We start from the raw sequence: 12,555 nt of genomic DNA on the forward strand, positions 1-12,555 counted from the left end.
TTTAGTCCCAACGAAAACATCTTTACCACTATAAAAAACAGTTATAAAGGTTTGTCTCAGCTTTGGAGTTAAAGTTTTGCTGAATTTATTACCGACTTCCAATATTGTCACATTCTTTAGTGAATTCACTTACTCTGCCAATAGCAGAGTCAATAGGTTTCAAAACGTACAATTATATGGCGCGAAAGTAAAACTCGGTAAAAGTCAGTTTATTGGGTAAAGGATTTTTATGGAGCGGAGTGAATCAGAAAACCTTGACTTGGGAAGATACAATCAGTACTACTACATGCAACATGAGCCTATGATGCAGGCGAGGCTAAAATGCATAGTTGAGATCTTTTTTTTTTATTACAACAGGAAGTTTTATACTCAAAAACAGATTCATATATCTATGCTACTATTTCTTCAGGGATACTTAAACAACTAAATTTATTTCCTTTTGTGGATGCATCAACATTGCCGATTAATCAGATCATATCAGAGGGGTGAGAAAGACTCTGTTTTCAATAAAAACCCGATGTATTAAGCATACTAATTGTTGTCTATATTTCATAGGCTTTTGTAGTCTCAAAAGCCTTTTATATTGATTAAAATAATATTTCTTGATAAGAATATTCAATTTAGTTATTTTGATTTTAAATGGTAGCTTATATTATGATTTATATCGAAAGTAAACCTTTATTTGTAAATCATTTTGACGTGTAATCCATGCAAATGTGTCTATTATTTTTCGCATAAACAACTTGTACATTAATTTTTTTAAAGATATATATATTTTGTAGATGGGTTAATTTGTTTTATATATATATATCAAACTTACAATTTGTATCATAGCACAGTTTACCAATTGATTTTTAGTAACAAATTACTGCTTAAATAACGGAAGATTATTAACTAAACTGACTCATTATTATTTACATTTTTTTTCTTAAAGTCGCATATTTGTTTCGACTTCCTTGTTTAAAACATTTATGTTTGTACTAATAGTACACTGTCTGTACAACTCGGTTTAACCTGTGTTAATTTTAGAGAAGAAAAAGTGTTGTAAATGAAGACACGAGATAAAAGGATTGTTCTTGTGTGGTTTTCTTTCATAATATGCAATGGTTTGTAAACTTTTTTGATTAATTCAATATCATTTGCGATAACAATTCTTTATTGAGCATTGATTATATATCCATCACATATAGAAAAAAACTTGAAAATCAAAGCATTGTCTTCAAATTGGAAAAAAAAGTACATTGTAGCTTTTTAAAGAAAATTAAATTCTTTGCACGTCAATGATGAAAAAATCCAAGTCATTTTTATTATGATTGATTGATTGAGGTTTTACGCCGAATCGGCACTATTTCAGCCATATACCGGCGAATATTATTAACAGAGTTAAAATCAATTTATTCTAGGGTAATACGTACATTAACACAATAGAATTATGTTGGCCATTCATTGAATAATGTATACTAAGTGATAAAAATGATTGATTGATTGATTAATTGTATGTTGTTTTACGTCCCAGTGATAAAAATGAAGACCCGGTAAGAAATAAAAGTAAAATATGCATATTTTAATTTGTCAAGCAACGATCATAATCTGAAGAAAAAAAGCCTTTCAATTCCGTGTTCATCACTGTCTCCAGTGTGGATTGTGATGAGTCAAGATCGCATGATGTTACATTCCCGCGAAATTGAGTGAAATAGAATAAAAAAGAATACGTTTGAATTCTTAAACAGCAGAGTATATACAACAAATGTTATTTTTTGTCGCATGCAATGCCAGTCGTCACGTGATTTGTATGAACAAGAAGATGCTGTAAATTGAACATTCAAAGTAACACATGTAGTACGAAAATCCCTAACCAGTTATAAATACTTAAATCAACAATAAAACCAAATTTATTAGAAGCATTATTGTTGTTGCCCGATCAAATTCAAAAAAAAAAAATCTCAAGAAAAAACTGTTGATTATGAATTGTTCGAAAAGAAAATTATTAATCATTTATTCTTAAGCTAATAACATGACAAATGGTTTAATGTACCAACATATCCTAACTTAGTACGTATTCATTTATCTTTTACTTATATATGAAGACTGAAACATAGAATTAAACCAAAACATTTGTCAAAATTTCCAATTTTTGTCAGCACCAAGTACACGATTCTAGAACTCCTCAAGTAGACTGGAAACAAGCAATGTTTAAAAAAATGTTAATTTCGAATGCTCTTTCGACAAGTTTCACAACATTAAACACTGCTTCATAGACGTAATTACTAAAATTACTCAAATCTATTCTCTGGTATCACTTATTAAGAAGTATTTGTTTACTATTTTATCTATTGAACTTTTAATTCTTAACATTCGAGTAAAATAAAACAAATTATAGCATATACATTGTAAACGTATATTTTTTCCTTCTATTTTTAATGCCATATGTAGTTTTGCATATCACAAAAAAGGATAGTCAACGCCCTCTAAGATGAAGTGAAAGTTCCACTGATTAAGTCACAAACAAAGTGCCGTTTAGTTGATTCTGCTCTTAAGAAGCTTCATTTAATTATTATCCCCCAAGAAAATCTATCTGAAGAGATTTTATTGCATTCGTGATATTTGAACAGTTTTTAAACAAAATGACCCATTTCTTTAATTTGGTAGGAAAATGAATGAATATGTAATTATTTGAAAGCTTATTAAACATTCTAGAAAAAGGATATATTTTATTACATCGTAAATTTTATATATCTAGTTGATATTACTGTCTCCACAAAAGACTCATGGAACTGGTTTGAAGCTCAACAACATTGCAGCCATACTAATGATACCCTGAAAACCAATGATGTAACTTTGAACTCTTTCCAGCACTGGACTGGTTTTTATCGGCGATATTCACCCTGGATAAAACTTTTAGGTATTTGTCGTTAGCCTTGAAGCTCTTATTTTCTCAAAAATACTTGTTGTAAAATAAAGAACATGGGAGGGGACACATTTTATTGTCAATCATAATGATGACTTTTCCTCTTTTAAGGGTGCTACGATTCAAAAGTCGTCAATGAACATAGAACTTACAACTTTTATTTCAACTTTACATCAGCAGGTTTCTGTCGAGAGATATGTGCATCTGTAAATTTGACTCATTTTGGAATTCAGGTATCCTTTATGCATTTTAAGTCATGGATATACACAGTGCATCTATACATCTACTACTTTAATTAAACACTAGACTGAAGCTAGCAGCCAATAACAGCAGCCATTAAGCCCGCAGAAGCTAGCAGCCAATAAGGAAATTCATCAAAGGACTGAGAGTACTCTGACGCAATACTGTTTAATGCCTCATTTTCGACATAATATTATAATTAATAATTAGATAATTAATGCGACACTTAATTATTTAATAATTCAAACACTTGGAGGCAGTTAAGCTCACCTGCATAAGGAAAATTATGCGGTTTCAAAACAAACAAACAAACCAAAAAAAAAAAGAGAAAATGTCACCATCTTTGACAGCTTAAGAACAAACCAACATTGGAAATAGGTTAAGTACTTCCGGGAGAATCCTTTTTAAGCTCTTTTACGGGTCTCAGGAACATGATGGTGCCAAAACGCTAACCTGAAATTTGCTTACTCCTAATATTTACATTGATAAGGGTTTGAAGGTAATTTGATCTATTTTAAGTTATTATCCTTGAAATGTGCTTCGAACAATTACTGGCACAAAGTAAAGGGTCAACAGGGCTATTATATACGGCCATGAAAATTAGGCTGAAGTGGTACCACCAAGTGGTGCCAAGGGTGGGTTACATATTTCAAGCAGCTCTCATACCTCTTATCTTATAAGAGTGGTGTGCTTTAAATCATTACTGTAGCAAGATAGATTTCTAGGACTATCATTTCCCGCAATCGGTATGAGGCTGTAGTGGCACCACCAAGTGGTGCCAACGGTGGGGAACATATTTCAAGCTTTCATTTTTCAACCATCATTGACCACTAGAACAAACTAACACTAAACTGGAAAAAAGCTAGGGGCCTTAGGGAGTATCACTTGTCAACTTTTTGACAGGTTTCAATGACTAGAAAAGAAAAGGCCAGTTAGGTAACCTGAACTTTGTTGTATTTCACTTTGTCTATTGATATATGGATTAAAAGTCAGATGTTATTCCCCTTATCTTTGAAGTGTGCTTCTAATCATTAGTGGGGCAAGGTAGAGGGCCCCTAGGACTATCATTTCCCGCTATCAAAATGGGGCTGTAGTGGTACCACCAAGTGGTGCCAAGGGTGGGGGACGTATTTCAAGCATTCATTTTGAAAGCATCTTTGGCTACTAGAACAATGTAACACTAGTGAAAGGGTAAGGACCTTAGGGAGAACCACTTGCCATGTTTTTGAAGGGTCCCGGGGAAGAAAAAGGGTCAGTAAGCTAACCTGAACTTTGTTGTTTTTCACTTTGTGTTTTAATATACAACTTAAAGGTCAGCTATTATACCCCCTAATCTTTGAAGTGTGCTTCAAATCATTACTAAGGCAAGGTAGAGGGCCCCTAGGACTATCATTTCCCGCTATCAGAATGGGGCTGTAGTGGTACCACCAAGTGGTGCCATAGGTGGGGGACGTATTTCAAGCATTCATTTTGAAAGCATCTTTGGCTACTAGAACAAAGTAACACTAGTGAAAGGTTAAGGACCTTAGAGAGAACCACTTGGCTGTTTTTGAAATGTCCCTGGGAAAGGAAGAGGCCAGTTAGCTAACCTGAACTATGTTGTTTTTCTCTGTTTTTTTATTATACAGGTTAAAGATCAGTTTTTATACCCCTTATCTTTGAAGTGTGCTTCAAATCATTAGTGGGGCAAGGTAGAGGGCCCCTAGGACTATCATTTTCCGCTATCAAAATGGGGCTGTAGTGGTACCACCAAGTGGTGCCAAGGGTGGGGGACGTATTTCAAGCATTCATTTTGAAAGCATCTTTGGCTACTAGAACAAAGTAACACTAGTGAAAGGGTAAGGACCTTAGGGAGAACCACTTGCCATGTTTTTGAAGGGTCCCGGGGAAGAAAAAGGGTCAGTAAGCTAACCTGAACTTTGTTGTTTTTCACTTTGTGTTTTAATATACAACTTAAAGGTCAGCTATTATACCCCCTAATCTTTGAAGTGTGCTTCAAATCATTACTAAGGCAAGGTAGGGGGCCCCTAGGACTATCATTTCCCGCTATCAGAATGGGGCTGTAGTGGTACCACCAAGTGGTGCCATAGGTGGGGGACGTATTTCAAGCATTCATTTTGAAAGCATCTTTGGCTACTAGAACAAAGTAACACTAGTGAAAGGTTAAGGACCTTAGAGAGAACCACTTGGCTGTTTTTGAAATGTCCCTGGGAAAGGAAGAGGCCAGTTAGCTAACCTGAACTATGTTGTTTTTCTCTGTTTTTTATTATACAGGTTAAAGATCAGTTTTTATACCCCTTATCTTTGAAGTGTGCTTCAAATCATTAGTGGGGCAAGGTAGAGGGCCCCTAGGACTATCATTTCCCGCTATCAAAATGGGGCTGTAGTGGTACCACCAAGTGGTGCCAAGGGTGGGGGACGTATTTCAAGCATTCATTTTGAAAGCATCTTTGGCTACTAGAACAAAGTAACACTAGTGAAAGGGTAAGGACCTTAGGGAGAACCACTTGCCATGTTTTTGAAGGGTCCCGGGGAAGAAAAAGGGTCAGTAAGCTAACCTGAACTTTGTTGTTTTTCACTTTGTGTTTTAATATACAACTTAAAGGTCAGCTATTATACCCCCTAATCTTTGAAGTGTGCTTCAAATCATTACTAAGGCAAGGTAGGGGGCCCCTAGGACTATCATTTCCCGCTATCAGAATGGGGCTGTAGTGGTACCACCAAGTGGTGCCATAGGTGGGGGACGTATTTCAAGCATTCATTTTGAAAGCATCTTTGGTTACTAGAACAAAGTAACACTAGTGAAAGGTTAAGGACCTTAGAGAGAATCACTTGGCTATTTTTGAAATGTCCCTGGGAAAGGAAGAGGCCAGTTAGCTAACCTGAACTATGTTGTTTTTCTCTGTTTTTTATTATACAGGTTAAAGATCAGTTTTTATACCCCTTATCTTTGAAGTGTGCTTCAAATCATTAGTGGGGCAAGGTAGAGGGCCCCTAGGACTATCATTTCCCGCTATCAAAATGGGGCTGTAGTGGTACCACCAAGTGGTGCCAAGGGTGGTGGACGTATTTCAAGCATTCATTTTGAAAGCATCTTTGGCTTCTAGAACAAAGTAACACTAGTGAAAGGTTAAGGACATTAAGGAGAACCAATTGCCAAGTTTTTGAAGGATCCCTGGGGAAGGAAGGGGCCAGTTAGCTAACCTGAACTTTGTTGTTTTTCACTTTGTGTTTTAATATACGGATAAAGGTCAGCTATTATACCCCTTATCTTTGAAGTGTGCTTCAAATCATTACTAAGGCAAGGTAGAGGGCCCCTAGGACTATCATTTCCCGCTTTCAGAATGGGGCTGTAGTGGTACCACCAAGTGGTGCCATGGGTGGGGGCATATTTCAAACTTTCATTTTCAAATCACCTCAGGTCCATGAAAGAGACTAATACTGGTTGAGAATCATTGAAAAATTTTATCGGGTTCTCTTGGTCCTGATGGGGGCCAGTTCAACTTTGTCGTTTATTTACATTGAATATTGAAACACGGATAAAGATCAGTCATTATAAGCCTTTTTTTGGAAGTGGATATGCATCATACCGTTAGTAGGGCATAGTAGGTGGCGTATCGGGCTATCAATTGCCGATCTCAGATTAGGACTTTATGTGAACCACCTAATTGTGCTTTGGTTGAAATCCCTTTTTGAAGTATTTATTTTTTGCAATATTTGAACACCATAACAAACCAACACAAGGGAAGGATAAGGGATCATAGGAAGTATTCCTTTTCAGTTTTTGGAGGGTCTTTAAGACTGGACATTGCCAATATTCTGATAGAAACTTTTCTTCTTTTTTTTCTTGTTCATTTTTCAAGAAAATTTAAGATTCGTCTATCACCCCGTTATCTTTGAAGTGTGCATGAAAGTACTTTTGTGGCAGAATGGGGGGGGGGGCTTATCATTTTCGCTTTTAAGTTGGAACTGTAGGGGTTCCACCAAGTGGGTTGTTTCAAGCGTTTTTTTTTCCTCCGCCATCTTTGAATAATGTAACAAACCAACACTAGGCAAAGGAAAGGGATCATAGGAAGTGCGCCTTGTCTTTGAGGCAATTATCTCATCCGAACCATGTCATCATTTTAACATTACATTTGGAGATGAGGTTGTTCATTTACTCAGATGACTTATTGCTGTATGTTTCATTTGTTGTCATTTGTCGTCCGTCGTATGTTATATTTAAACATATTCAGCTTTTTCTATGTGACCTTTATATATATTTTAATCAATTTTGATATATAGCATGTGTGATAAAAGGAGAGGAAAGTTGTGAATTTCATGTTCCTGGCTCTTTTGAGCCGAGTTATGTCCAAGACAAGATGTAGTTACGATATCGACAGATTATTTTTTCATAGTTTGCTACAATATTTCTTTTTTCTTGTTCGTATGTTACAATATTCAATATTTACAAAGCTTTTCTTACTGTACGTATCCACGATATCGCATTGATATTCAATCATGATTATTCAATGGATGTTGGTTACCTCCCTCAATGTTATGGTACCTGAATACTATCATTTTCTGAAGTTCCTCCTGTAGTGTCGATATCGTCGATATCATTTCGATGTCGATTCATGTTTGCTCAAGTATTTCAAACTGCTGTCCTTGCCATTGTGTATGTATGTCTTTGTTTAAATAATTTAAATTTAGGAAGATTGTACTTGCTATCGATATTGTCGATATCGACGATATCGTATGGATATCAAATCATTTTCGACATCATTCTTGTTGATGCATTTCTTTATGCTACAGTTATGAGTACGTTCTTTCTGATTATTAAGTTTGCCCTAATGTCGAAATCGTACCGATATTAAATTATGATTCTGCAAACCATAATATTTTTACCAACGTTCACCCTTACCCAAAACCTTACCTTAACCCAAACCTCCTGAAAAAACAACTCCTTGCCCTTTATTTGTCATCCTTATTTATTTAGATACCTATGCCAAATAATGAATGCACATCGACATCATACTTGCGACGTTCAATAAATATGTTTCTTCTTCAATTTGGAAATAAACTGTACAGATCTGTATCGATATCGATGATATTGTCGATATCAACGGTGTCGAAATAAAACTAAGATTAATATTTATCCAGTATTTCCAATTCCATAGTAATGATCAGGATCGATAGCATTACAATATCGATGTTATATTGTCGATATCGACATCAAATTTGTTGGAACCTGAGCGGTGGGGTTCAAACTATCAAATTTAATGTAACTTTTAAAAGGCTTATTTACTCCTAGACATCAAGCAGTCAGACTTTTAGGATTTATAAGATATGAGAATTACGAACAGTCAAAGCAAACAATACAAAGGAGCCACAAGGACCTCTGAAAACAGAGGAGGGACCAGTTACCTTAAATGAGTGAGCATCCCCTGTCGTCCGTTCAAATCCGTTGTTTGCTCTTTGTCATTATTGGGAAACTGGAGAATTCAGTAGACAATTCAGTGTAAAAGTAATGGACTTAACGAGAGACTGTAGTTGCAATCATAGCCATTGTTTCAACTATAGAATTTGCAAAATATTGTGTATAAACGAGATTCTTTATATCCTTATATAATCAACTTATTCGTTAAATGCTTGCTTATTGTATGAATTCCAATAAGCAATGGTACCTCAAAAGCAAACTGTGAAATTCATGGTCCTTAGATTTGGAGTTTTGATGTAAAAATTGGGCTTTATACATGTAGATCATATAGGTAAAGTGATATTCTTTAAAGTCTTCTTCTCTCAGCTGTATATTTAGGAGACAAACTAAATACATAGAAATGATAAGCAAGTGTGCCTCTTCCAAAATTTTGAATTAAGGCCTCTTGGTCATGGTCATTTTGCTAGGGTGGGGCTTCATTGGTCATACATTTATAGTGAAATTGCTTCAATTCTTTGAAAATCTTCTTCTCTGTTCCTGTGTATTAAGCTGACAAACTAAGTGCATTGTTAAGAAAAGAAACAAGGAAGGGTGACCTTTCCAAAATTCTGAAACTGGTCCAATGGATCAAGCGTTCTGGTTCTGAGCAGGGTACCATTGATCTTATGAGTAAACAGAGAGAAGTTAGTTTCTTTTGTTTATTCAGTTATGATAATTAATCACTGTAAATACTGTAATTGATCAACAAAAATAAAAAAAAAATAATTTATACTCAACAAAAAAGCAAAGGATCATGGAATTAAGTCTTAATTTTTTTTTATACAAGAGTTTTGTTTTAAGAATAATATTTATGTGGCTGTCGTACATTATGCTTTTTATTTGCACAAGTTCGATTACCGAGTTTACATTTACAATATCCCCCTCCCAAAATGAGAAACAGCTGGCAAAGGTCAAGGTAAAGAAAGTTTGTGTAAGACTATAATTTCAAAAAGAAGCCCATGGGCCACAACGCTCACCTGAGTAACTTTGGCTTTGCTGTTTTTTTACCTGATCCCCCCACCCCCTGTAGTACTTATTGTGGCCCCGCCCTACCCCCAGGGATCATGATTTGAACAATTAGAATCTACACTACCCCAGGATGCTTCCACGTAAGTTTCAGCTTTTCTGGCCCAGTGGTTTTTGAGAAGATTTTTAAAGATTTTTACTACATATTTCAATGTAAAACTTGGATTCCCTATTGTGGCCCAGCCCTACCCCCGGGGGTCATTATTTGAACAACTTAGAATTTACACTACCCCAGAATGCTTCCACATAGCTTTCAGCTTTTCTGGCCCAGTGGTTCTTGAGAAGAAGATTCTTTAATCACCCACCCAAGTTTTGTCTTTACTTGATTATCTCCCCTTTGAAGGGGACTTGGTCCTTCATATTATCAATTTAAACTCCTCCTCACCAAAGGATGCTTTGTACCAAGTTTGGCTAAAACTGGCCCAGTGGTTCTTGAGAAGAAGTTGGAAATGTGAAAAGTTTACAGACGGACGGACGGACAGACAGACGGACGACGGACAACTGGTGATCCGAAAAGCTCACTTGATCTTTCAGTTCAGTTGAGCTAAAAATTACTTTAGACTTTGAAATTTGACAATTGCTGAGCTTAATTAATGACAACATACCGCAGAGGCGACATATGGATGTACACAAGGGTTGTGCCAAAGGTATGTTGCTATTGGGTATGCTCAAAGTCAACTGAATCGACAGTTAAACGTCAGTCAAAGCGTATCAAGCAGGTAAAGGGAAAGGTCCCAGAACGCAGGAGGGGGGGGGGGTTGCAACAAAGACTTTAGTGACATGCCAAAAAGTACGACAGCCCGTCAGCAGTGAGAAATTTGCTCTTGCCAAAACGCATCGGTTCATGTCTGCCGAAATCTTGAATAGGAAGTATAGGAATGTTCATGGGTTGCAAAAACCCACTCAGACGTTAAGAAATAGGATACCTGCAGCAAATTTGCATGTTTACAAGACAGCATATCCGTCCATGTTTGACTGTAATACCTCGCAATGCTTGTCTTGAGTTAGCAATAACCATGAACATTGGCGATAACGAGACCGATTCTGTTCACAGATGAATCCAAGTTTTGTGTGGGCTTCCATGATGGTCGTCTCTGTGTGCGGCGCCAAAAGAATTAACAGTACCATAACTATTGTGTTGCTAAGCATAACCGCTTTCTGTCATGGTTTGGAGTGGGTTATGTTCCGATAGATTACGGAACAGTTTTTCATTCGGAATGATCCGTTAACTGGTCTTATATACAGGATAAGATTTTTCACAACATTGTTTGTCCTTATACAGCTGCTACTAGTATTGGTCAAGATTTTGATCTCATGGATAATAACGCAATACCAAACAGGGCTCGAGTTGTTGAACAATATATTTCTAATGAAACAATTGAACAAATGCAATGATCTTCATGTTTGCCACACTTAAACCCAGTAGAACAAACGTGGGATGTTCTTCAGCGATGTGTACGACTGATGTGCCTCCAACAAATGTACAGAAATTGGAAAATGCTCTCTGTGAAGAACTGAGCAAGATCCCATTGCAAATGATTAGAACTCTTATTCGGAGTTCTCTGAGGCATTGTCATGTTGTTGTATCAGCGCTTGGTAGTCACACAAAATATTGAAGCATTTGCACAGCGAATTTGATCAAATCTTATGACATTTAAAATTTCTATAATTTGCACTTCCATATTGGATTTATGAGACTGTACACTAGGAAACAATCGAATACTAAATAAAATTCATTTTTTATACCCGCACTTTCTAAATGAAATATATGGAAATAACGAACAGTATTCAAACTCAAAAGTCCATTAAACATTACAAAATAGAAGCAGAGCAAACACGGACCTCCAAAACATCAGAGGTGTGATAAGGTGCCATGGAGGAGTGAGCATCCCCTGCAGACAGGTCACACCCGCCGTGTGCTCCTTGTCATGATCGGGAAATAACGGAAAAATCCGTCGACAATTCAGTGTGTAAATAATGGCCTAACAATAAGTATGAAAAACGTCAGTCAGTATTTGACTCAATGATAAATTGTACTACAATCGACAATCACGTAGACTTTACATCTGTAGACTTGTCAATTGTCTTTGTGTTTTATTCAGGGCGCGGAAATATAAATTCCGGAAAACAAAGTTTACAACATCAAAAATACACACATTCATAGTATAAACTCAAAGTCAACACAGTTGTATGTTCGGAACTACATGCTAGGATGTCAGAATTACCTACTTATATATGTAGACTATGAAACTGATACGATTAAAAGTTTGAATTTACAAACTTACAAGTTTGGATTTACAAACTTACAAGTCTGGATTTTTTAACACGATTACCCTCCATAAGTGTTCTCTTCTTTTCATGTATACGATTTTGAACAAATTCTGCTTCATATGAATATAAAAAAAGGTCTGCTTATAACGGGGCGCAATTGGTACCCATGGCAATTCCATCTTTTACAACAAAATAAGACGAGCTAATAGCTGTAAGCTCGCAACATAGAGAATATTAATTCTCTTTGACAAAATATATTGTTTCAATCATTGACTTATATTCGAAAGCATACAGCTTACTTTATCGTGGGAAAAGATTGTGTATAAAGTTCAAAAGTCGTAAGTTTTTAAGCTGATGATTTTGGTAAATTTTTGTGATTTCAAATTTTCATAAAGTTCCTTAGAATTTTTAAGTATCCACATCTGATTTACATCACTTCTCGAATATATTGTTGTACAGAACTCTTTCTCCTTCACTACTGTTAATATCTTAGTGAGGAGTAAAGAAAGAGGCTTGGTAGAACTTTTACTGGAACCCGTTATGTATCTTTGTTTGTAAGGATTTTTATGAAGTTTCGGAATCCAATATAGATATGGTAATTCAAATTCATCATGGTTGTTTGCAATATTAAAAATATTCAAAACTGACATAA

At 35.8% G+C, this 12,555-nt stretch overlaps 1 protein-coding gene across 1 annotated transcript in view; it reads left to right on the forward strand.

Moving 5' to 3' along the window:
• Positions 1-1,048: 1,048 nt before the first annotated feature.
• The window catches only part of LOC133195144 (uncharacterized), a 37,525-nt gene continuing 26,018 nt past the window's right edge, over positions 1,049-12,555 (forward strand). The window contains exons 1-3 of the mRNA XM_061331009.1: positions 1,049-1,106; positions 2,741-2,902; positions 3,020-3,141. Of these exons, the coding sequence (XP_061186993.1) occupies positions 1,049-1,106; positions 2,741-2,902; positions 3,020-3,141 (342 nt within the window). The remainder of the gene's footprint in view (positions 1,107-2,740; positions 2,903-3,019; positions 3,142-12,555) is intronic.

The sequence above is a fragment of the Saccostrea echinata genome, unplaced genomic scaffold, assembly GCF_033153115.1.
Source record: "Saccostrea echinata isolate AGI-Se365-2 ecotype Australia unplaced genomic scaffold, CSIRO_AGI_Sech_v1 ptg000029l, whole genome shotgun sequence".
NCBI classification, from domain to species: domain Eukaryota; kingdom Metazoa; phylum Mollusca; class Bivalvia; order Ostreida; family Ostreidae; genus Saccostrea; species Saccostrea echinata.